The sequence below is a fragment of the Ursus americanus genome, chromosome 13, assembly GCF_024610735.1.
Source record: "Ursus americanus isolate L20-20 chromosome 13, mUrsAme1.1.p, whole genome shotgun sequence".
Classification (NCBI taxonomy): Eukaryota; Metazoa; Chordata; class Mammalia; order Carnivora; family Ursidae; genus Ursus; species Ursus americanus.
Window position 1 is genome coordinate 21385419 of NC_142139.1, and position 25902 is coordinate 21411320.

The following is a 25902-nucleotide window of genomic DNA, read 5'->3' on the forward strand; positions in this document are numbered from 1 at the left end:
CACACTGAGCAGGGGGCCCGACACGGGGCCGGATCCCAGGGTCCTGGGATCATGACCTGAGTCTAAGGCAGAGGCTTGATTGAGCCAGCCAGGTGTCCCATGTGGTCGTGGTTTTGAAGTCACTTACACGTTAGTTGTTACGTATAATATTACAATGAAATGACAGTCCAACAACACATGTATTTAATATCCTTAAACCCTTTTGGGATTTATCTTTTGCTTTTCCACTTAACAACACTACATCTTCAGTGTCTGACCATAAGTAACAAACTGTTGCATGCAAGATTCTTTCTGCCTTTTAATTTGGAGATCCTTCCTTGGATCAGTCTGAGAGGCATTCAGTAGAAAATGTTTGGGACACTCAGGAGGGATTTATTTATAAGATTATTTATACATTGTAAATATAAATATACTAATAATGTCTTACTGTAATATTTATTAATATGGTTTTATTAAAATGTTTTTGTGGCATTTTTCCTTTAGGAATGCCTGAATTAGATGAATACACCATGGAAAGGGTCCTGGAGGAATTCGAACAGCGATGCTATGACAATATGAATCATGCTATAGAGACTGAAGAAGGCTTGGGGATTGAATATGATGAAGATGTTGTCTGTGATGTCTGCCAGTCACCTGACGGTGAGGACGGCAATGAGATGGTGTTCTGTGACAAATGCAACATCTGTGTGCACCAGGTATGTGGGCAGTAAGGCCCAGAAAGAAAGGAGCCGCCTGGTGTGAGCTCAGCTACCACCAGGGAGGCCAGAGGTCTTCCTCCGGATGGGGTCTATTTTCCTGCTGTCCTAAGTGAGTTAAAGAAGTGTGCTCTATGGGCGACATCTTTTTGTTCCTGATAGGTTCTTACAGTGTTTGCAGTATTTCCTACGACTTCTTACAACGGGAAGAATTGGACCCTCTGTGGAAATCATCTTCCCTCGGATAATGTTTTTATTCCTATCCATAGAAGTAAGGTTTACTTCAAAGGAATATATGAGCCCCTCTGTCCTGTCTCTCACTCCTGAGTTTAGATATTAACACGGGGCGGGGGGGTGGAGGGCAATTTTTAACAGGTGGTTAGTTTGCTGTATTAGTTAGGCTGCCATAACGAAATACCACAAATGGGGTATTATTTTGTAAGTCTAAAGACTAGAAGTATGAAATCAAGGTGTGTTGGTGGGGCCATGCTCCCTCAGAAACTTACAGGGGAATCCTTCCTTGCCTCTGTCTTCTGGTGGTTTGCTAACAGTTGTTGTGTTCTTTGGTTTGCAGCTGCACAGTTCTAGTCTCTGCCTTTGTTGTCACATGGTGTCCTCGTGTGTCTGTGTTTTCACACATGGCCACCTTCTCCTAAGGACATGCATCATAATGGGTTTAGGGACCCACCGTAACTCCAGTATGACACCATCTTAACTGATTATGTCTGTAATGACCCTGTTTCCAAATAAGGCCACATTCTGAGGGATTGGGGTTAGGATAACTTCGTATCTATTTGGGACTCAGTTCAACCCATAACGTTTGCTAATGTATTCGTTTTTAAACTGTGATGTTAAGGAAGAGTAAGGACTCTTAACTATTCCTGAAGTAACTATTCCTATGGAATATTCTTTGGGTGACCTCTCAGAAAGAAGAATCAAGTTTGTTCTATGAAGTTCTTGCTGATCGTAGTCCTTCAAATGTGTCTTCCTCTTGGGCTTCGCCTCTGCTTGAAGATGTCACCACCGGTGGCCTTGTGTCAGCTCGTCCTGACAAGGAGACATGAGGCCACAGTCTCCTGCTTTAGTCATGTTACAGGCCACCTTTTGGCTCTAGATTTTCAGATTATCTGGGAAGTTTCCTGGGTTAACAGAATTCTCAGGTGGTTTTGTTGTGTCAAGATCACTGTGACTACCAGTGTTGCCATTTTGTTGCTGGTGTTCCCCTCTTGGGTATTTTTTATGCCATTTTACTTATTTTTTTCTCCCTGAGAATTTTGTTTGAGAACAAGGATTCTGCTTGAAAACTGGTTGAACCCTCTGTGTTATAAATGGGTTCACTGACGTCCCCCTGTGGTTTAGTAGCAGCATTGGAACTGGGACTTGGGACCCTGACCCGCCAGCCACCCCTGTGAGCAGCCTGCTGTGCCACTTTGCCACTTTGCCCTCGCGTTTACTTCGCCTTCCTGTTGGGAGGTTCTTGAAGGCTTCTCTGGAAGGCATCCTGTATTTGTACTTAATCTTTTAATTTAGCGTAGGAAAAAAAGTTCTCTCTTCAAATGTGACTTTCTCTTTTTAGTATTTGAAACCTTAATAGCGCTATTAAAAATTTTTTTTCCAGTAAGTCTGTGTTGACAGTGGCTTACTCACGGCACCGACCTCGGGCTCCTAAGCTCCAGTCTTGGTGTTACTTAACTCTGCTCCTCTCTTCATGCTTGTGGTTTCCTTTCTGCGTCCTGGCTATTCAGATGGCAGAGTGGCTGTGTTTTTCCTGTCTGGAGGACTGGAGCCATGTTACTGTGTCTCTCGACTTCCTGACTTCTGGTTCATTTAAGGGTACGGTTCTGAACACTTTGGTGTTTTTAGAGGTTCTGAGTGTGCTCCCGGTGCCATCCAGGTTTTGTTTCTTCACTGTTTAACAGTTGCCTTTTCTTTTTTTGAACCGTCTTAATGACTTTAGTGGTAGAATCCTTGATTTCAGCAGTTTTGTGTTGGCTTGTGTAATTTTGCCATCTTGTGCAAACCAGGCTTTGTTTCAAATATCGGCTGAAGAGACCAAATTCTCTCTGTCTACAAGGTCTCATTTTTCTGTGCTGTTGTGTTCACTGGGGAGAGTGGTGGGGTCTAGTGAGGGGATTTTGTTTCGCTGTGGGATTGCGGACTCTCCTTAGTTCACTTTATTTCAGAGGCCATCTCATTAAACAGCTTTCAGAGACCCAACTGCTTGGAGCGGTTTCCCTCACTTTGTAACCCACCCACGTTAGTAAATCAGAGAAGGAAAAGGTTCCCCCACTTAGCCTCGTGGAGTGTTTTGAGAATTTACTGCCCAATATTTAGAAACTTAGCGTAGATAGGTGCCTGTTAGCAGTATAGCAAAGCAGATTTTCTGTAAACCTTTTTGTCCTCCGGGAGTGTCAGGGCCACTTTCTAGTAGATCAGTATGTGTTTATCCCCGAAGATCTCAGATACCTGCCGGCTGCTCCTGTGAGGCTGCCTGGCCTTTTGGCTGAAGGGAGAGGGTCTCCAGCTATGCGGACGTGGCAGTACCTCTGTTCTGTCCTGTTAAAATCTTTCTAGGTGCTTTTTAAATGGATAGATACATGGGGAAAAATAAATGTTTCTTCTTTCTCTGTTTTCTTTGGGGGATGTGCTGTGGCTTCACAGGCCTGTTATGGAATCCTCAAGGTCCCAGAGGGCAGTTGGCTATGCCGGACGTGTGCCCTGGGGGTTCAGCCAAAGTGTTTGCTGTGTCCCAAGAAAGGCGGAGCAATGAAGCCTACCCGCAGTGGCACCAAATGGGTCCATGTCAGCTGTGCTCTGTGGATCCCTGAGGTAGGTGTGGTTCTTAATGGTAGCTTAGCTCAGGAGGTACTGCGGGCTTTTAGCTGGGGGTGGGGGTAGGGGTGGGGGTGGGGAGCCGCTCATAAATACAGGGTATTGTAGCCGATGAGTAAAAAGACACCTTTTAATTGCTGTCTTCCCCCCGCTCTTAAACTGAATCTGAGGCGTACTGTCATCTTGACGTGGTATATAAATTTGTGGGAATGTTAAGTGGAAGCAGCAGTGAGTTGGACTCTCAGGACTGTGGCCCAGCTAACCCTCCCACTGCTGACACGCGCTCCCAGGAGTGGCCTGCGGCACTCACAGCTGTGGCCTCCCTCTGGCCTGGGTGCTGCTCTGGCCTTCCCCAGGGATCAGCCCTAAGTCCCTTGGCCTGGTGAGCCAGCCATGCAGCACTAGGATGGTTAAAGAGCCACTGCTTTAGGTCACATTTTTGTGATTTTTATTAAAATTCTAACTTAGCCTCAACCTTTTTAATTTCAGGTCTGGTCTAATTTATTTCAAGTCCCAGACCTTGACTAATTTAATTTGCATGGCTCACTGTGAGACTATCATTTGTGATTCAAATTTCAGCATTTTTTTGGGTGTGTGATTTTGGTGCATTTTTCCTCCTGAGGAAAATTATCTGGAAATGATTTGGATTGGAGACTTGGTAGCACCGAATCTCATGGTTTGGTATTAACGGGGATGCAGTTCAGTAATCCAGGCTGAATGCAGACAGGATACCTTATTTATCTTGGTAATTTTCCACTTTGAATGCAGTAATGTTTTCTGACTGAAGAGAAGCGTTTTCTTCACTGAGGGAGATACTAAAATTAGTATATATTTACTTCATTGTTCACAAACTATTTAAATATATTTAAGAAGGCTTTTCAGTCTTGACCACTTCATTGCGGGTCGGAGGTCTAATAGATTACATTGTCCTGATACAGACCGATCTTTGCTGTCAGACACTCAGGTGAGAAGTGACCGTTGCTGGTTTATCTGAGTGTTTTTATAAACAGGCCCCCCACCCCCACCTCCGATGCCTGGAGGGTATGGTGCCTGGGGACTGGACTCTGGGGTTTTCTACTGCTGCTGGCCCAGAAGCGGTCCCTGCACTGTCCAGATGCTTGATAGTAGGGTTTTCCTGCCCTAGGAGAGTGCGTGCATGCCCCTGGACACCGGCTGGTAGGACGTCTGTAGGAAAATGTTTCTGCTATCCATGCTCAGCTCTTGCTTGTCTGATGGCTTCTGCCATCCTGACTTGCTGTTCCTTGGGCCTCTAGGTGAGCATTGGCAGCCCCGAGAAAATGGAACCCATCACGAAGGTGTCTCACATCCCCAGCAGTCGGTGGGCGCTGGTGTGTAGCCTCTGCAATGAGAAGTTTGGGGCCTCCATACAGGTAATCCACTTAGTCATAATGGTATCATTATCCTTCTCTGTTTTGGGGCTGGAGGAGGGAGGGCTCTGTGAACTGTCAGAGGATTTGGGGATGGGTCTAGAATCAAGGTTCTCTGGCTCTTCTGCGGCTGCTGAGGAATGATTTGAGCCCAGTGCAAACGCCTTTAGCGGGTGGATTGTATCCGGCGTAAGCAGAAGCCCAGCTGTGACAGTCACAGAGCACCTCCACCTGAGCTATACGGCAGCTCCAGTTTGTCTCTGGTGTCTGCCTTTCCGCCCCAAGCCCGGCACAGTGGCTCTTTCCACAGGCAGACACCCTCCGGGAAGAACCGGTCTTGGCACTAGAGCGTTGGCCACCCTCCCACCTGCACTACAGGGCCGGTGGCGGAGCCGCCTCTGTGGCTGCCTCCCGACACTGCTGGTTTCGGTGCGCTCGCAGGGTGTGTGAGACCTTAGCTGTGCGCTGCTGGAAATCAGCTCGGTGTGCTGATACTTTTGTGTTTGGGAGAATAGAGTCCTTGGAGCACCAGCTGGGTAGAGGGACACCCGCGAGGTGCTGCACCAAGTGTTGTTATCTGAATCCAGGTTGGATATCTGATTCGTCATGGCCCCGCAGGTGTGGGACGGATGGGAGGGAGCTGCTGTGTAAAAACTCTGCGTTTTCTGTGTTCATACACACACTGATACGGAAAATCATTAGGTAGATAGAATTCTGGAGGGAATGTAAATGACCTGCTGGTTTTTCAGGTTTTCTTTTCTTTTCTTTTTTTTTTTTAAGATTTTATTTATTTATTTGCCAGAGAGAGAGCCAGCGAGAGAGGGAACACAAGTGGGGGAGTGGGAGAGGAAGAAGCAGGCTCCCAGCAGAGGGGCCCGATGCGGGGCTCGATCCCTGGACTCTGGGATCACCCCTGAGCTGGAGCCGAAGGCAGATGTTTAATGACTGAGCCACCCAGGCGCCCTGGTTTTTCAGGTTTTCTAAAACTCTGCTCCGGAGGTTAATTTCTGGGCCTCACCTTACTTGCATATAGAGTCATGACTTAATATGACCGGGATGCTGTTTCATTCACCAAGGTCTTCAAGATGCTGTTTGTGGTGGACATTGGCCATAAAGGTCGAGTCCAGCTCTTTCTCTGGGGGTCCCAGCTCAGGGCCACAGGCTGGTCCTTGGCCTCCACAACACATTCTAAGAGCAGAGGCACTGTTTTGGAGTGGCTTCTCTTGATGCAGAAAACACAGCAGATCAGCACAGATACGAACTGCCAGGCTTAGGTTTTAAGGAAATGACCTCATTGGGCAAAATCATTTTGTATTTTGGCTAATAAATGCTTCTTTCAGTAAAGTTATCCACTGACCGGAGGTTTTTAAGTTTTTTCATTTTTTAAGCCTGGTATTTCTTTCTTCATTATCACCTCCACTGGAGTTCGAGAATCCAAAATGTAACATTCAGAGGGTGAGGCATGAGATAGCTGGTGGGATTTGGCTGTGGACATTGAAAATAGTGCAGGGTTTTGCATCTGAATAGAATCAGTTTAAAACTAAAACATGGCAGAACCCTCTGGCCTTGGGAAAGAATGGAAGAGAAAATTTTTTAAAAGCCTCAGAATTGAAAACAAGCATTAGAGCCCTGCGAGTGCGTTTCTTCGTAGACCTACCCATGTGAGCACTTGCAGGACACAAGCTGAGGGGGACTGAGGGAAATGGAAGCTATTTCTTCCATGTTACCTGATGTTCTCTGGATAGAATGTATGCCCTTTTTCCGAGTACACCAGTCCTGGTCCCGAACTGATGTTTGTGAGAGGTGGGCGAATGGGATCTTTTGTTTTTCTTTTGAAGAGAGAAGGGTAAAATGACTTTTTTTGTTGCCATGGACCTCTTTTTCCCAGAACATTAATCTGAAGGACTCTAAGAGGCCAGCTGAGGTTGATGATTTTTCATATCTTCACAGAATAGATTGATTTTATTAAAGAATTCCTCTCTGAAATGTCTGCAGCTGTGAAGGCTCTGGTTTATGTTTCTGTAACATCTGTTTGCTGAGTCAACCTGAATAGGAAAACCCAGAGGAAGGCCGTTTGGCGCTTTTACAAAGTCCTGTATAAATACTCTGCTGCAGCTCATTCCTCTTTAACGTTGGAGCGTTTGGGCTAGGTGTAGTTTAAGCCAAACCCAGATAGCGTCTCAGTCATCTGTTCCTACTTTTACTTCCCACTCGGCCAGGTGCTAAAAGGGAGGAGCACTTTGTCTTTTAATGATAGTGGCCAGGTTGTGTGTGTGTGTGTGTGTGTGTGTGTGTGTGTGTGTGTGTGTGTGTTCTGCCTGCCACTAAAGCTGATTTCACACATTTGGAATTGAGGTTATTTATAGGTAAAATTACAGATTTATGTGAGTTCGTATGCCTTAAGTGTTTGTAATGGGATTGGTGCAGGGAGCTGGATTTTCTGTACTTCTGGGTATAAGAGACTTTATAAAAATGGAAGAAATCACGGCTGGCAGTGAGTCATCTCTTCAGTACTGAAATGATTAGGGGAAAAAGCCCCAACTCCAGCCTCTGCCATTTGTGGTTATGGGATTCAGGGTCTGTTGAGTAAGTTTAATTAAGCTTTCAGCTGGCCTGGGGCCACCGGGTTCTGCTCCTCTCTGCAGTCCTGGTGTGCCTGGGGATCACTTGCCTCGCACAAATACAGTGTTGCTTTTAAGGGACTGGCTTCAGTCACCGCAAGGAATCTCCTTCCAGGGATTTGCGCAGCAAGATCAGATGGGGAGAAGTTAATGGCTTTTCTCCTGCTAGCCTTCTGGCTTGCCACCTACATCAGGGCTCTAGATGTCGCCCCGATCAGGCAGTGAGAGGGAAGGTGTTCAGTGAGGCGGAAGGCACAGCCAGGTGGTGCCTGGTCTCTGGGTTGACGTCCCTGTGACCCACAGGAAGCGGGTCCTTCACAGTTGGGCTTCCACTCTGCAGTCAGTCCCTAGTGACGCTGGGCCTCCGCTGGCCCCCGAAGCTTCTGTGTCTGGTGGAGCTGCTTCACTGGTGAGGAGACCTTTTCCCATCCCCCTTCCTGTGCTGGATTCTCCTTTTTCCTGTTCTTCCCTACTCTTCCAGGAGTTTTTTATTCACTCTCCTCAGACTTGAGCAGCCCTTGGCTGCTTGGAAATGTACAATTTATTTTCCCACTCGTGTTGGGCTCTTCCTGGCTGGAAGTAAGCGTGAGGATTCACGTTCCTTGAAAAACTCTGACTTGTAGTTATTCTTCCTGAAGAGATTCTTTTTCAAACTTTTTATATAAGCACTTTTATTTTATTTATTTATTTTTTAAAAGATTTTATGTATTTGTCAGAGAGAGAGAGTGAGCGTGCACAAGCAGGGGGAGCGGCAGGCAGAAGCAGAAGCAGGTTCCCCACTGAGCAGGGAGCCCAACAGGGGGCTTGATCCCAGGACCCTGGGATCATGACCTGGGCCGAAGGCGGATGCTTAACCGACTGAACCACCCAGGTGCCCCTATGTAAGCACTTTTAAAAGAGTTCAAATCTAGGAAAACCAATTAATTCCTCAAGAGTTTACTCTGCATATTGAGCACTTGTTCTTTCTGGTATAATCTGTGCGCCAGACCACCTTTGTCTGCATGTGCCATTTGTGTAATTGTGTCTGCTTTAGGAGGCATTTCGGATGCAGTTACTTTCTAAGAGAGTGATGGTTTGGTTTATGAAACCTTTCATCGGAAGAGTTCCCTTAAATCCCAAGCCTCACCTCCTTTCAGACTAGATGCAGCAGGGGTCACCCAGGTAGAGCGCCCTCTCCTGGTACGTGCGTGAAGTGCCACTCTTCCTGCGCCTGTATGTGAAGAGGGCCTTCAGCGACACTGTCGCTTCATAGCTGTCTTTTCTCTCATTCTCTGTGTTCTTTCCAGTGCTCTGTAAAGAATTGCCGCACGGCCTTCCATGTGACCTGTGCTTTCGACCGGGGCCTGGAGATGAAGACCATCTTGGCGGAGAACGATGAAGTCAAGTTCAAGTCGTACTGCCCGAAGCACAGCTCACATAGAAAACCCGAGGAGAGCCTCGGTGAGGGGGCCACGCAGGAGAATGGGGCTTCTGAGTGTTCCCCTCGGAATCCGCTGGAGCCTTTTGCCAGCCTTGAGCAGAATCAAGAGGAGGCCCACCGGGTGAGTGTCCGCAAGCAGAAGCTGCAACAGCTGGAAGATGAGTTCTACACCTTCGTCAACCTGCTGGATGTTGCCAGGGCCCTGCGGCTGCCCGAGGAAGTTGTGGATTTCCTGTACCAGTACTGGAAGTTGAAGAGGAAGGTCAACTTCAACAAGCCCTTGATCACTCCAAAGAAAGACGAAGAGGACAATCTAGCGAAGCGGGAGCAGGATGTCTTGTTTAGGAGGCTGCAGCTGTTCACTCATCTGCGGCAGGACCTGGAGAGGGTAATGATTGACACTGACACCTTGTAGTGACTTAGAAAAGAAGATTGCAAAGAGGCGGCTGCTTGCCCAGAGCAAGGAATGGTAGCCAGTTCCTTTACTCCCAGACCCTTGTACACACTGCAGCATGAGGTTGTGTCGGTTAAATATATTTACAGGCTGGTAAACTCACTGTACATATATGTAAGACTGCCACAGAGTGGGGAGTTTCTCTGTGATTTATTTTTAAAACACTTTCCCACTAATCCTTGTTCTTCTGTAAGATCAAATGGGGTGTGTCCCCCTCCCCCCTTCATTCCAGTACTAGAGGGAACTGAGCCCCAGGAAAATGACCAAGGGGTTGGCTCAGAATTGTTTGCAGACGGAGTTAGAAAGACCAGGTGGATTTGATTCATGGTGGGGGCAGGTAGAAGTGGGAAGATCTCTTGTTCAAACCTGGGGAAACACTGCGTGCTGGTGACGGGCTCATCAAGGAGAGCTAAGCACTGCCTCTCTGGCCCACCTTCATTTCTTGGCTAATTCACAGGGACATTCCGGTACCGTCCCGGAGCAGAGCAGGCAGTGGGTGCCGATGTGTGTGCGTGAACTTGCACACACACGTGTATTTGTTCCCAGGAAGGTCTCCCGGGCAGTGAGGTGCTAAGTCATCACTGAGGCAGTGTATATATCCTGTGCGTGTGTGCTCGTGTGCCCCTGTGCCGTGTGCGGTGGTGTGGCGTGTCTGTGCGGGGCCAGGTGGGCTAGCTGGCGCATAGGGCCGCCTGACCTGAGGAGCCCCGAGTAGTGCTCAGTACGCCACTTGATCACGCTACTGGATTGTGAATGTAGTGGCTGTTGGCTGCCTGGAGCCTCGGCTGATGGCACTTCCTTCAACTCCTGGCTGCTTTGTGCCTCCCCAACTCTCCACTACCTTTGGAGCCCCAGCCTGGACCTCCCTTCCTGCGACAGGCATAATTAGGAGTGGGCTGTCTTCCCCCCCAGGGCCTCCTGTTCCCTGTAGGTAGTTTCTGACTGAGGTTGCTAATTGGGGATGCGTCTTAGAGCGCCTTTTGCGCCACCTCCCCTGACTGGCAGCTATGATTAAATTCATTAGTGCACAGGAGCTGGGACCCAAGTGCTCTGGCCTGAAGCATCCTGCACTGAAAGGCACCCAAGTGGCCTGAAACAGTTAACGCATCGCCCCCAAGCACCTCACTTATTAGCAGGGAGTGATTCACCTGCCTGGGAGAGGATCTGACACATAGATGATTTGAAATGAGAGCGTAGGCAAAGAATAGGGATAAATCGGAGGAGTATTAAGCAGGAAGATCCAGATCTCACAGAGACCTGCATGGCCCTGCTAAAGATGGCACAGGAGCGGAAGTATTAAGTGTTCATTAGAGATCCTTTTAGTGTGAGACCGGGTGCCTGAGGGCCAGCTTGCTGTGACACCCCCTCCTTGACCGGGTTCAGATTCCAGCTTCAGGCGGAGGCCCAGCAGCAGAGGCAGGCGCGAGCGGGGCGGGGGTTAGTGAGGCTCTTGTGCTGCCGTGCCCCCCCTGGTGGTGAGTGTAAAGAAGACCTCGCCTCAACCACATGTATGTGTGGCATTTTTGTTAAGAGAGGAGAAAGGGATTGGGAGGATAAACTGGAATCCTGGTGAGAAGCCGTTACCCCAGCCTGACGACCGCTGTACTCGGGGTGCATGAGCTGTGCAGTCAGATAGTCCTCAGGAGGGAGGACGACAAGTCTAAATGTTTGGACTGTGTTTGTGTCACCATCACCACAGAATAAAAGTGTAGAAAATGCTTGTGGTGTACTAACTCTTTTCTGTACTTCAGTTACTCAGATTAACACGCACTTATAATGAAATTCTAAACATTTTTTGGCGTCATCACTGTTGGTTTTAAGTAGAATGATACCAATGATGTACGAGAAACAGGGAATAAATCAGGATTTGTGTGTGTGTGTGTGGTGTTACTTACATTTACTTTATTAAAAGAGAGTTTTAGGGGAATTTAGTGTCAGTTTAAAATGGGCTTATTATAATGAAAAATGAGTCTTCCAGAATTTGCCATGATGCCCATGATGGTGGAGGCTTTAAAAAAAATGGAAATCTTTGCTGTGCCCCTGACAGCTGCACAGCGCTTTGTAATTATAGACAATAAGTATATCAGGCCGAAGGTTCATCAGGGCAGGGGTGACCGGAACAAATCACAAATTACTTTGTTTTTCAATTAAGTTAGAGCTCTGCTAATTCACACAGTAGTAGTTCATAGCAGGTACGCAGAAGCCGTGAATACATGGGACTATAATCAAGGCTGTGGCCAATCCCAAACTGACAAATGAGTAGCCTTCGTTAGAAATGCGAACAACTGATGAACGATAATGTTAATAGCTCTTTCTTGCAAATACACACCTCGGGGCATTCCACACTGGGTACAGTTCTGGATGGTAAAGTTAGGTGGCAGGAGTGCATTTTACGAGGGTTTGGGGACCCCCATCTTTAAGAAGACACAATTGCTGATGTGTGGTCCATGGTCAAGTTCCCGAGGCTGCCACTTCACTCTGGTGGGATTCCTTTCCCCTAGACGTTGTCTTTTAAAAGATGCAGTAAACATCAGTTCAGCAAATGAGAACTTTCTCAGTCCTGCCCCCTCTGCACTTGTGGTTAGCTCATCCAAAGGGGCCGACTCTTGGGAGACTGTCCTACTCAACACTCAGTGGAATGATCACCACTGAGAATCTGATAGAGGCTACAGTTGTCCCTGAACAAAAGGCATGTCGAGCTTCAGTGTGCGAGCAGTGTTTGGGATTCAGGAAAACCCCTTGAGACCGTTCTTGGATTCGTGAGAGCTGTGGTTTTAAGAGCATGGGCCCCAGCTAGCAGCAACATTACCTGGAAACTTTACAGAAATGCCAAGTTTTGGACCCCACCTCTGACTCAAGAAACTGGGAGCGGGGGCGGGGGCGGGGAGTGGCCAGCATTCTGTGTTTTAGGGTCCCCACATGTTTCTGTTTGAGAATCACTGCTTTTGGGGAAAGCCTGACTCTGGTTTAGCGTGGTGTGGGAGTGCACCCATGAACTGATTTTTTTGGTTAACTCCTTGCTAGCAGCTGGGATGAAGCAGGGGAGGACGATTGGTTGAGTGGCGCACAGGAAGGGCCGAGTGGGGCATGTTTTCAGGTCGAGCCTCCAGTCACAGCAGGGGCTGCTGGTGGAAGTTGTCCTGTGAGGAGTGTTTTGTGCATAAAGGAGGGAAGGTTTAGGGCGCTCACTAGTCTAAATGTGGTCAGCCAGGCCTGGGTTATTCAGGGGTTGATTTGTCCCAATGAAAATCCACCCTGGCCTTAGCTTTTGGGGGTTTCTCATCAGAGCTCATGGGGAATAGCAGTGGAATTTGCCCACGTAGCAACCAGGGTGGAAGCCTTTTCTGGGGATAGTGGTTGAAGCTACCAGAATTAAATTTAAGTAATAGGCAAAGTTCAGGTGCCCTGGTTTCCCTGTTTTCTGTTTTCGTGGATACTTTCAAGTCAGAGAGATGGGAGTATCTTGGCTGTACATCTGACTTGAATACAGTCCCCTCATCTGCTCTTAGGATGTCAGAATTTGTTTCTGTTTCCTCTTTCCAGAAGTCAGATTCCTTGATGTAAAAACCGTTGGCCCAAAGTTTTTACTCTGTGATACAGGTCTAGGCCTTCCCTCTTCCCCTTTCTGAGCTTCCACGCTTAATCCCCCCACCCCACCCCGGTGGGACAATACTTACCAAAGACAATAGCCTGTGAGCCACTTCCATCCCCAGATTGGTCAGGATTTTTATAAAGGACATCCACTTCCTGGCCTGGGGCTCGGAGGCTGTCACAACAGGCTCTAGCCAGAGTGAATTACACCAAAATAGTATTTACTCTGAGACAAGGAGAGTGATTTTCTTCTCAATTCTTTTAATTCTAAGATTACACACGTGCGCACGCACACACACGTCTGTACATCGAGAAGAGCTGTTCGGAAGGTCCTAAGTAGTCCGTGAGTTGGGAAGGTCGGCAGAAGCCCTACTCGGAGCTCCCGCCTTAGGCCGGGAAACTCCAGCATGATGCCGACGTGCAAGCCAGCCAGCCTGTTCCTCCTCATGCCTCCTGTCCTCTTGCAAACAAGGCAGCCCCGGACACAACTCGGGGAAGAAGGACGGCCAGAACGGTTAGGGTCCAGAAAGCACTGGAAACCTTAGGGGAGGGGCCTGCACGGAAGCCAAAGGGCAGAGTCCCGTGTGTGTGTGGCTTGTTGCCATCCGTCCTGATGGAGAAGGTCGGTGACCCTTCTACTTGATCAGTCAGGGTGGCAGGGAAAGGGGCTGCCCACGCCTCAGGAAGACGGGGGTTCTAGGGGAGAGTCGTCAGGCCTGGGACGGAGGCCCTGTACTCCCGCCGCTGAGCTGCTCGGGGCGTCTGGTCTTCATCTTCCCGAAGAGGTGTAATTGTAGCTCCGGTGTGTTGCATTTGACATTTGTGTTTTCAGGCGCGTGCAATCTAGTCAGGTTTCCCAGTAGGTTTGAGGACTGAGAATTTAAGGGCATTTATTGACTATTTTGTTTTTGTACTGACTGATCACAGGTGGCTTCAAAAATGGGGAACAAATTTAGGCGTCAATTAGTATTGGTTAGTGGGCGGATACGCGTGATCCCCAGTGGCTGCAGGCAGACGCAAAGTGGAGCTCTTAGCACTTGGGTCTTTTTAGTTACTTAACAAATGAATGTGGAAGAGGGCAGTGGCAGTTGGTCGAGTGATGATACAGGGGGTTGGGACTTGAAATGTTGACAGCATGTCAATGGCAGAGCGAGGAGGACTTTTCCTGGCTTTACATTCTAGAGGAACACATGAGCTAACCTGTGAGCTCCAGACATTTCAGATACTGTCCAGTTGACAAAGAAGTTTACTTGAATTCTTGGTGCCCATCTCGTCTTCTAATGGGCTCGGTGCAGGGATAATTTTTGGCGGGGTCGGGGGGAGGGGTGCTCCTCTGATGGCCCTTGACCCTGTGCTTCCCTAATTCCATCCTCAGGAGATGCTTGATAAAGTGGCTTCTGAACTGCTCTAAAGCCTTCGATCATAGAATTCATGGGGAGAGACTGCTGAGGGGTGGTGAGCAGAGTCCTATGGCAAGCGGTGGCACGTCTGGACTTGGACCCCAGTGGTCTTCTCTGCTGGATGAGCCTCAGGCCGGGTGTGGTGGAGAGGGCAGGGCTTTTGTTTGAGGTCCCCTGCCATCTCTCTTCCGTGTGGCTGCTGCCTACATGGAAGGGTGTATATGGAATCCTAGTTAGCAGCCCAAGAGTAGTTTAGAGATTGGATAAAATGTTGAAGTGCCTCGATTTCAGATGTCACTCACGGCCCTAATAGGATACGTTTCCCAGGTAAAGAAAAAACACCAAAGTACATTATGATGTGTTGCTTACTTAGCGTCTTTATTCTCTACGTTCTAGGTTCGGAACCTCACTTACATGGTGACCCGCAGGGAAAAGATTAAGCGGTCTGTGTGCAAAGTCCAGGAACAGATATTCAATCTTTACACTAAGCTCTTGGAGCAAGAAAGAGTTTCAGGTATGCATTAAGCTCTTGTAGGTCAAACAATAGTGCAGGGGTTTGTAAGCCTTCGCGTTCTGGGAAGGAAAAAAAATAGTTTCTTTAATTTTCTTTTATGTGTGCTATAGGAGAATCTGAGAAGCACAGACTTTCCTATTCAAAGAAAATCTTTGGGCATCTGAAGCATCACGGTATAGGGAAAAGGGCTTTGAATTTGACCTCAGATAGGGGTCGAATCCTGAATCCACTACTTCTAGGCCAAACACATGCAAGCCCAAGTTTTTGGAGGCTCCCCCATTTCCTCCTGAGTAACAAGAGGATGGTATTTCAGGCTTCCTACTGGGAGCTCTTGTAAGACTGGAATGAAACAGCAACTTCTATAGTGTGTTGCAAAGTACTTGATAAATGTAAAGTGTCATGGGGACAACTATGAAGACTTACACATTATCTAGTCTTTGGATCTACCTGTAACATATGGTAAATAAGATGTGTTAAGACCGTGTACTTAGGGCACACATCCATGTTGAGATAACATTCACAGTGGACCTTTTGGTGTAGGTGGAAGTTTGGATATTTTTGAGATTCAGCCCCAAGTGTTTATTTAGTGCCTTCTCTTATTTACATTGCTTTGGGCTAGGCAGAGTGAAAAAGGAAACGAAGATACATACTTCTTCTGTTCTGGAGAGCACATCCGTTACTTGGAGGTTGGAGGTGGGGTGCACAGTAGGGCAAGTCCTTGAACCTCTCTGGGACTCTCGATCTGTAAGAGGGGCTAGGTTCAGAATCGCAGCCTCTCACGGGTCTCTGAGCACTGACGTTCTGGGAGTGTGAACTCTGCGGAGCAGGTGTCGTGAGGCTCTCAGGGAAGGAGATCCACTGAGTGGATCGGCCAGGTCTTGGGTCTTCGGGAGCCAGTCTCTGCGGCCCTGCCCTGTCCCTGGGCCTGAGCGGCAGCATGGGCAGTGCCTGCCTTGTGCGGCCACAGAAGGCTGACTTTTCCTTCTTCTGTGGCTTTTTGTCTCTGTAGATGACTGACACATAGAAACAACAAAGAAGTGGTTATAATCTATTGTATTGAAACCCAAATTCTGGTTTACCTAAAACTAAGCAGATGTATGGAACTAGACGTAAATTGGTCAGCTCAACAAAGAGAAACAAGCTTAGGGAGTTTCGAATTATATTCTTGAGGTGTTACATAGTTAATACTAATGGCATTAACTTACTAATGTTATTCTAGATATTTTCTTCCTGAGAAGAGCTATTTTCCAGATGTATCATTAGCTAGAGTTTACAGTTACAAAATTTAAAGTTTTTGTAAGTAGGTTTCACAAGTGAAAGCAGTTCGATTCCGATTGTTTCAAGTGAACTTTCATTCTTAGTCCTACTTGAATGCAAATAAACGGGACCTGTTATTCCTCGCCTTTGCGGCCTCCTGTAAGCAGCGCGCAGGGAGGGCCCTCAGCTGCAGATTGCCCAGCCTCCGGCCAGCAGAGGCCGAGCGGCCAGCGCTGCCCTTGAGTGGGATCGTTAATGCAGGCTGTCCCCACCGAGTTGTGCCATTGGAGGGCTTTCTGTGACTCTTAAGTTGTTATGTAATGAGTGATTACCTATAAAAATAAGCTGTAAAGACCATTTTCATCTGATTTCACTTAAGAGTCATTTTTCATGGATATTGCAGGCAGCTTTTTTGCATTTCACGGCTGAGGTTTTTACTTGGGTAAGTGATTGAGATTCTTAACCAGGTTAGAAGTGTTTTGCGTAACACAGCTGTAATGAAATCCTACTGCTGTTCCGGCAAAGGTAAACAAACCCTCCCTCCCTTCTGAGATACGAACCATACCAAGTGTGATGGGTTGAAAGCAACATCAATCTTTCTACAGGATGCCACAGGGGATAAAATGGAAACTCTTTAGGATGCCTTTTTCCCCCCCTTTTTTCCAGTTTTAGACTTTCAGTTGTGTTCTCACTCATGTCCCAAGTGGAACTCCTGTCTTGTAAGATAGATGGTTCCAGGTGAGGAGGAGATGGCCACGACCTACGCGTGTCAGTCAGGGCCCGTGGTTTAGACGTGTGTGTGTGTAAAGCTGAGAATGGGCAGGGCCGTTCTGCTGGATGAGCGTGTCCTCAGTGGGGACAGTGCTTCTGGATCGTGAGTCCGAGGCTTTCCAGAGACATGGATCCCAGGTAGATGGAAATTGGGCTTTAGAAAATAGTGCCTCTTACCTTTGTTTTCCCACAGTAGGTGACTGAGGAAAGTAGAAGTGTGGCCTGAAGGTTGACCCTAAGGTTTGATCCTTGAGGAAGCAGGCATCTCGGGCCCAGCAGATTGTAGAACTCCCTCCCCCGTGGCGCCCACAGCACTTTTGTGTTCGGAGCTGCTCGCTCCGTTCTGTTCACATGCGGTGTCCGCGTCTGTGGAGCAGCGAGGGCTTGTCCGGGCTTCTGCCTGGCAGAGCCTTGTTTTCCTGGCGGCTTATACCTTACGGGAGACAGAACATGAAAACAGCTCTTTATAGATGCCCCGGGGGCTCTTGCAGAAAGTGGTCCTTGTGATAAACTCCAGTGTGTTATTGAAGTCACTGTTTTTCACACTGAGAGTTATGATTCCTTAGTTGGTTGTGAGACGAATTCCGTGGGTCACCACCAGCATTGAAGGCGAGTGACATGTCAGCGCCACATCAGATGGAGAAGGCTAATATGATTTCGTGAAATGTGAGCTCTTACTGGGTTACATTGTGAAATCTAGTTATTGCGATGTGCAACAAAAATGTTTGCAAAACACCATTTTAACTTACCCTCCTCACGTTGGATGACAATTCAGTTTAATTCCACAAATAGGCTTTGTATATAATAGTGAAGATTTTAAAAGGCATTTGCTGGGGCGCCTGGGTAGCACAGTCGTTAAAGCGTCTGCCTTCGGCTCAGGGCGTGATCCTGGCGTACCGGGATCGAGTCCCACATCAGGCTCCTCCGCTATGAGCCTGCTTCTTCCTCTCCCACTCCCCCTGCTGTGTTCCCTCTCTCGCTGGCTGTCTCTCTGTCACATAAATAAATAAAATCTTAAAAAAAAAAAAAGGCATTTGCTATGTGTCAAGAATGATTTTAGGGGCGCCTGGGTGGCTCAGCTGTTAAAGCCTGTGCCTTCGGCTCAGGTCATGTTCCCAGGGTCCTGGGATAGAGCCTCGCATCAGGCTCCCTGTTCGGCGGGAAGCTTGCTTCTCCCACTCTCCTTGTTTGTGTTCCCTCTCTCACTGTCAAATAAATAAAAATCTTTAAAAAAACCGATTTTTTAAAAAGATTTTGTTTATTTATTTGACAGAGAGACAGCCAGCGAGAGAGGGAACACAGGCAGGGGGAGTGGGAGAGGAAGAAGCAGGCTCCCAGCGGAGGAGCCTGACGTGGGGCTCGATCCCTGAGCCGAAGGCAGACACTTAACGACTGAGCCACCCAGGCGCCCCTAAAAAAATGATTTTAAACACCTTCCTTTCTCATTTCATGCACTTCAGTTATTTATCCTCATCATAACCCCGTGAGGGTATATTTACTTTGGAGAAGGAAACTCTAAAGATTTTCATTTATTTATTTGAGAGAGTGAGTGCAAGAGAGCACGCAGGAGGGAGGGGCAGAGGCAGAGAGAATCTCAAGCGGACTCCAAGCCTGATGGACTCCAAGCCTGACGCAGGGCTCGATCCCACCACCCAGAGGTCATGACCTGAGCCGAAAATCAAGAGAAGGAAACTTTAAAGCCCCAGTTGCTGCCCTTGTGGTGCTCTCAGTCTTGTCGGGGAGGCAGGTGCCAGCCAGGTGCAGGGGTAGAGGCAGTGCCTGACCAGGTGGATTCTGCATGGATTCCTCTTTGAAAGTCAGATCGCTTAATTGTGTTTGAAGGAAAATGTTTTTCTTGGAAAGATGTTTCATGAAAACTTTTGTGAGCTTCAGCTATTTTAGAAACTACAGCAGATTAAATTGAGTCTGCAGGTTGAATGCAGATTCTCAAGGCAGGTAATATTTCTGTATAAATTTTTATAAACTGGGAGGTTGCATGTTGTACAGTTCGGTGGGGAGTTTGCATTAATAGGGCCATGCTAAAGATCTAGAATTTTATTTTTTTGGATCTTCTGTAATTTTGCTTCCTTTTTGGTTATATGTTCATAGGTGTGCCTTCTTCTTCCTCCTCCTCCTCCTCACTGGAAAACATGCTTTTGTTTAACAGCCCTTCTGTGGGCCCTGATGCTCCCAAGATAGAGGACTTGAAGTGGCATTCTGCGTTCTTCAGGAAGCAAATGGGTACTTCCTTGGTTCATTCGCTGAAAAAGCCCCATAAGCGAGATCCACTGCAGAACAGCACTGGGAGCGGAAGCAAAACCCTGCTGAAGCAGCCGGACCTGTGTGCGAGAAGGGAGGGGATGGTGGTCCCAGAGAGCTTTTTGAGTTTTGAAAAGACCTTTGCAGAAGCACGTCTCATATCAGCACAACAGAAAAATGGGGCGGTGACGCCAGACCATGGGGACAGAAGAGACCATCGTTTTCATTGTGATCTCAGTAAGGGAGACTTAAAGGACAGACCTTGTAAACAGAGTCACAAGCCTCTCAGGTCCACAGACGTGTCCCAGAGGCACCTGGACAACACCAGAGCTGCCGCCTCCCCGGGAGTGGGGCAGTCAGCACCTGGCACGAGGAAGGAGATGGTGCCCAAGTGCAACGGCTCCCTCATCAAAGTAAACTATAACCAGACTGCAGTCAAAGTGCCTACAACGCCTGCCAGCCCAGTGAAAAACTGGGGAGGATTCCGGATTCCAAAGAAGGGGGAACGGCAGCAGCAGGGAGAGGCCCACGAGGGGGCCTGCCACCAGCACTCAGACTACCCCTATCTGGGCTTAGGCCGAGTTCCAGCCAAGGAGAGGGCAAAAAACAAATTAAAATCTGACAATGAGAATGACGGGTATGTCCCTGACGTAGAGATGAGTGACTCAGAGAGTGAGGCAGCGGAAAAGAAATGCATACACGCCAGCAGCACCATCAGCCGGAGGACAGACATCATCAGGAGAAGCATTCTGGCCTCTTGATGAAGCTGCGATGGTGTGGGGGCGCTGCGGGCTTGTCGGGGAGTTGCTGCACCGGAGCTCTGACGCGGGGACGGCGGAGCCCCGTCACTCCTGAGCTACACAAACACATTGACTTGCAAGTCAGAGTGAATTTTTTTTTCAGAGTCATTTATAAATCATTGTTGTGAGAAGTGTGTTATCTGCAACTTGTTGAGGAAACACAAGAGTAAACAGATCGTAACCGTCAGACACTAAGACTAGAGGCTGAATTAAACACTACAATAAGAATGAATGAAATAAGTCTTTAAAGAGGGCAAGGCTTACGGAAGCCTCCCGAGTTTGTATTGCCCTCTGTATTCTTCCCAAAGCACAAACTCTTGGTTACCTGAATATGCGGAATCAGATGCAGTTCTTGAGAAACCCTCACGTACCATTTAATAGCCCATGAACTTACTTTCTAGGACTGTGGCAGATGTTGAAGTTATATTTATACTTGGCCCACAAGGCTGTTTGTGTTGCATTGTAGTTACAGGCAGCAGCTCCCGAAGCTTCAGTAACTCTAGGGAATTCATGTGTAAATTAGAACAGCAGATGGGGAAGAGAGAATTTAAACAAAAGGTCAGTACTGGAAGGGGCAGGGTGGAGCTGCTGCAGCTTGCGGATTGAGGGTAAACAGTAGCGAGGTCCCATGGCCTGAAGCACTTGAGTGTGTGCTGGGTATGGAACTGGTGGAGAGTGAAGCCATTATAGAAAGTTTTGTGAGAAAGGGCAGTTTTTTACCAGTCCTCTTGACCCATTTTTACCAGTCCACTTGACCTTCCTCTTCCCTAACCACTGCCTTTTGGGCCAGCTTGGGATCTCCCTGGCCTTTGGCAATACCTGGCCATCTGGCTTCCAACAATACTAATGGCTATTCAAGTTCAAGCGATGAACTTCCAGACTCTGGTGACATACTTTCCAGAGCCAACCACTAGTGCATATGTTGGGGAATCTGGGCTTCCAACATGAACGGATTCCTTAAGAAAAAGGAAAAGAAAAAAAAAAAAAGCAAAATAGGTTATATTTTAAAAACAACAGAAAGGCAATAAGTTGCGATAACCTCTTACCATTGACCAAGGTTATACGGTAAAGAGACTGAAGTGTGATAGATTTCCTGAAGCTCCAATTCGTAACTTGGACTTTCTGATTGCAAATGGCAATAACTAGTAAGTTATCAGCAATAATGAATTTAGCATTAAATTTAAGTACAATGTTCTGTTTTTGCACTCACTGCAGTGCGTATGTATTAAGACAGTGGATAGTGTTAAGGTCCTGTTAATTTTCTTTGGAATTCAATGTAGTTGTGAATCAAACTTAAGAGAAGGAAAGTTTAAATAGTAATGAGATTTAGAATTATGGGCACTTGGAACAAGCCCAACTTCCCCTAAATTATCCTTAGTTTGTTAATATCAGTATTCAGATTCCTGATTCATTTATACATCTGTTTCCATGTGGCAGGGACATTCTGATACTTAATGAGTGATGCTTTGAGTTCTGTAGTTACCTTTCAAGTCTTCCAGGTGATTGTCAACAGCAAAAAAGGCTTATTGAATTCCATCTTGCTATGCAAGTTTTATCGGATGATCAAATAGTAGATCTGATGCATCCCCATTGTATGTATGACATTTTCAAACCAAGTCTTAACTTTTCGAGTACATTTTAGTAGCCAATTCAGGGGAGGGGAAAGAATGACCCAGGTTTTTAGATTGACTATTTTTGAGCTATGGGGCTCATTTTGAAAGACTGCTGTCCAGATAAGCTGTTGCTACAGATATTAGGAGTTTCTTAATGAATCCAAGTTGTACATTCACTCATAGCATAATTTAAAAATCAGATTTTTTTTGCATATGAGCAAAAAACTTTTTGCTGGATACAGAAGAAGGTGGACACTTTTTACAGTTACCTTTTGACCATAGCAACAGCTCTGGGTGAGAGTAGAATATATAGAGGGGTAATGTCAAGCCATAGAAAGAAAATCTAAATTTTAGTAAGTATATGACCTCTCACCATTTTAAGAGGTACCAGATTCATTTGCACTATTTAGGAATGCTAGTTTTGTGCAAAAATAATGCCTTACCTGTTTTTTCCCCACATTTAGGTTGAAAAGCTTTCAAACGTTCCAAGTTATGCTGAACCAAAAAAAAAAAAACAAAACAACAAAAAAATAAAAACCCACACAAAAACAAAACACAAAAATAAAAAGCCCACACTTTTTATTCCTGCTTTGAAATGCAAATGGTATAGAGCACGGTTTCTCTGACAGTGTAATGATAGCTTTGTAAGTTAGTTCACGTCCTGCTGGGAACTCTGTATGAGGCAGCCATACGCAGCACCCACCCACCCCACCCACTTGCACTCTCTTAGTATGAGCCATTCGCTCTGCTTTTCGTTTCTTTTCTTTGAAGCTTTATCTTTCCTTGTGCATCCTGACCAAGAAATATCTTTGATTATGATCAATGTATTATGTCAAAATGTAGGCTAGTTAAACTTTTGTAAAGTTGCCTGGAATGTCATTTGTTAGGTTATAAACACAAAATGAAGGGTTCTATGTGTTGTGTACAAATCTTAATTATTTTGAAATGGACAAACTTGTCATTACATTTGTAACCTTGTACAGAGGATTTTTCACTATGTGCCTAGCTTGGTGTCCATTCAGCTAAAATTGGGAAAAAAAAGGTGCATGAAGAGTTAAAAAAATCAGAAATTAAACAAAGTATATGTAGAGATGACTATTTTATATTACATGGCCCAATCCTGTATTTATTTCTACCCCCTTTTTGAAAGTATTTATAAAACTAGTTGAGGACAGCTGTATTTTTTTGTTGAACTATTTAGTAGAATTTGTGCCTTTTTGTCTGTATGTGAATAAATGCTGTACATTTTGCAATACATTTTTCAGTGTCTTTTGAAATCTGATTTTGCTAAGTATTTAAAGATGTATGTGACATAGTGGTCCTGAATTGGTGTATGTATGTCGACTGTCTCATGGTTTAGGCAGGAGAACTATAGGGGACAGAAAGATCGTGGAAGAGCACAGATTCACTCGGCTGCTGCCCGGCTCACCTCTGATGGTGAGACCCTGGAAAACGATAATGGTTCAATTTTTAGTATTCTCCACCTGGAGTTCTTTCCAGAATACAATTTTTGATCTGAAAGTAAGCTGTTGTTGAGTCTAAGCAGCTTAGACTGCAGGGTCAGGGAGACCTGGGTTTAAAGGCTGAACGGCAGCTTATCAGCCATGTGACCTTTGCCAAGTCACCCACCCTGCATAAGCCTCCATTTTCCCATCTGTAAAAAAGGATTACATCCCACTGTCTTTACTGGGGTTATTGTGATATTTCAAGCAAGTTCATAAACCTCTCCTAAAGCATGCAGTAGGCATTTAGTAAATGGTAGACTGTGAGTAGGAACAAGGCCTTGATTCTCCAGCATATTGACCAGTGAGCCTTCTGAGGCAAGAAGTGTTATTCCTGAATGACAGGAAGACTTTAAGATCCTTCAAAAATAATTTTTCAAAGGGTAGTTTCATTAAATGCTGTCTTTTGATCACAGAATTCTGTAACACTAGGACAAAGAAGAGGTCTCTGCGTTCCACAAAGGAGGTAGGTCTAAGATTACAACAGTAAGCACTGGCAGAACTGGGCCTAGACCCTAGTTGTAATTTCTGATTGTGTTTTCCCAACCTGAAGCAAATCTTTATTTAACCACCACAGGCAGAAATTAGGATGAAACTTCCTTTGTGTTGGGCACAGCAAAGCTGCTAGGGGTTTATAGTCTGCATTCTCTTGTAGATTATGAGTCACAACAGGGTGGTGTTACTGTCCCTAATTTATAATTTTTGTAAGATCTTGGCCAGTTTTTGTTTTTTTAAACATGAATTGTTCATACATTTGGCTAAAAGCTTGTTTATTTCTCCTTGTTCCTCCTTAGTGACTATTTACTTCCATGTTGCTTGCTCTGAGGAAGACCCCAGAGAGAAATAACTGTGGTTCTTCCTGCAAGGTCTTAAACTTGAATAACCACAATAGTTCCCCAGGGAAATTAAATCCCCAGGAGCCAAAGGAAGGGCCTATCATCAGTGGTTCTGGCAGTACGTGATGGGAAATGTGGCACCAGGGACTCCTGTTCACGGTTTTACCCAGATCACTTAGAAAACAGATTCTACCTTTGAAACATTAGCCAGCTGCAGCTAGCTTTGCAATTAACTTCAAGGTTGAAATCTTCAATATGATTTCCCTTTAATGCTCAGAACTGCATGAGATGATGTGTTCTAGTCTGGGGTAGAAGAGATTGCCTGGTCATTGAAAATGAGTTTTAAAGCGAATCTGTTCTCTACTTGCTTGACATCAGCTACTCACTGCAGAGAGAGTTTGAGGTCTGTGCAGTCCAGCTCTTCCTGAGTTCTCATGGGCTGCTCACTGGGCATTTCCTCCTGGATGTACACAGGCGCTGGAGAATGTGGAGCTCGTCCTTTGGGAGTCTGTCCTTGAACTCCCACAGCCACATGGTGAGCCAGGCACTCTGGATCACACTTCAGGATTTTTCATTACTCTCAATCCCACTACCACCTGCCGCGTAGTTCAAGCCTCATCATTTCTTGCCTGGATTATAGCAGCAGCCTTTTATGTTTCCTTGACTCAAGTCTTAGTGAAATTTATCCCTCCCCCTCCGGCCCCCAGTAGCTACAGCCTTGACAATGCCATCTCCATAGTGAAAACCTGCAATAAAAACAGATTCTGTCATTCTGCTTAGCCTTCAGGGGACCCTTCAGACTTCTGCAGGTAACGACAAGGGTTTATCAAATGGCTGACACTGGTCTGTATTTTATGCATATTTAGTTTGCTTAGCCCTCACAATGTGAGGTAGGCACCACTATTTAATTTGCAGATGAGGACACTGAGGCACAGAAATTAAGTCATTTGTTCAAGGTCAGTTGGTACAAGGTCAGGCTACAACTGAACTCCCTGGGCTCAACTGCCTTTCAGAATATAAAAATAGTTCACATCAAATAGTTCGTGTGTTCTTGAGTATAGCGAGGATTATACATGTGAATTTCCATAAAGTAAAGCTAATAATGTTGGCTTAAAACATTATGTTCATGTATCAGTTGAATGACTGGACATAACCTAATGGATAATGAGCAACATGATCGGCTTATGGTCAGTCCCTGCCTTCTAGGGAGAATGGAATTGGTTTCATTTCATATACATTTATGTAACACACACACACACACACATTCACAAATAAAATATATGCATATAGGATCAAAGAAAACACTGTCATCAGAAACTTAATTCTCCCTATGTCCTGACACACAGTTCAAAAAGTTAAAGAGAACTATTTAAAATTACATAGTTTCTTGATGATGAATCTGGAATTAAGACTAATGTCTTCAGAGGCACCTGAGTGGCTTGTTTAGGCATCTGCCTTCAGCTCAGGTCACAATCCCAGGCCATTGAGCCCCGTGTTGGGCTCCCTACTCAGTGGGGAGTCTGCTTCTCCCTCTCCCTCTGCCTGCCGCTCCCCCTGCTCATGGTCTCTCTCTCTCTCTGTCAAATAGATAAATAAAATCTTCAAAAAAAAAAGAAGACTAATGCCTTAGGACTTTAAACTGATGCTATGCAAAACCTTCAAATCAATGTTCTGGTGATATAAAGTACAATAAGCCCAGTTAGTTTTTAGAAATAAGTAGTCACTTCTCGGTCTTTTGGCTAAGATCAAGTGTAGAAATGAATAAATCAAGCAATGCCAAATTAAATAGCAAAAATAAAAGAAAAACATGTATCATGTATCATTCCTAGTGTATCACTAGTGTATCCTGATATTCTCACTACTGCTTGGCTTACATATGGCTGTTGGAAATACTGCATTTATAATTATGGGTTAATTATGGCTATTTTACCCACTAATTTGGCTGATGG

The 25902-nt window shown here is 46.1% G+C and overlaps 1 protein-coding gene across 11 annotated transcripts in view; it reads left to right on the forward strand.

Annotated features, from left to right (window-relative positions):
* The window catches only part of JADE1 (jade family PHD finger 1), a 187821-nt gene extending 164949 nt beyond the window's left edge, over positions 1 to 22872 (forward strand). For all 11 annotated transcript variants that reach the window (XM_087866439.1, XM_045798990.2, XM_087866440.1 and 8 more), the window contains 6 exons: positions 484 to 695; positions 3357 to 3524; positions 4802 to 4918; positions 8823 to 9344; positions 14798 to 14915; positions 19053 to 22872. In XM_087866439.1, the coding sequence (XP_087722565.1) occupies positions 484 to 695; positions 3357 to 3524; positions 4802 to 4918; positions 8823 to 9344; positions 14798 to 14915; positions 19053 to 19963 (2048 nt within the window). In that variant the 3' untranslated portion in view covers positions 19964 to 22872. The remainder of the gene's footprint in view (positions 1 to 483; positions 696 to 3356; positions 3525 to 4801; positions 4919 to 8822; positions 9345 to 14797; positions 14916 to 19052) is intronic.
* The last annotated feature ends 3030 nt before the right edge of the window (positions 22873 to 25902 follow it).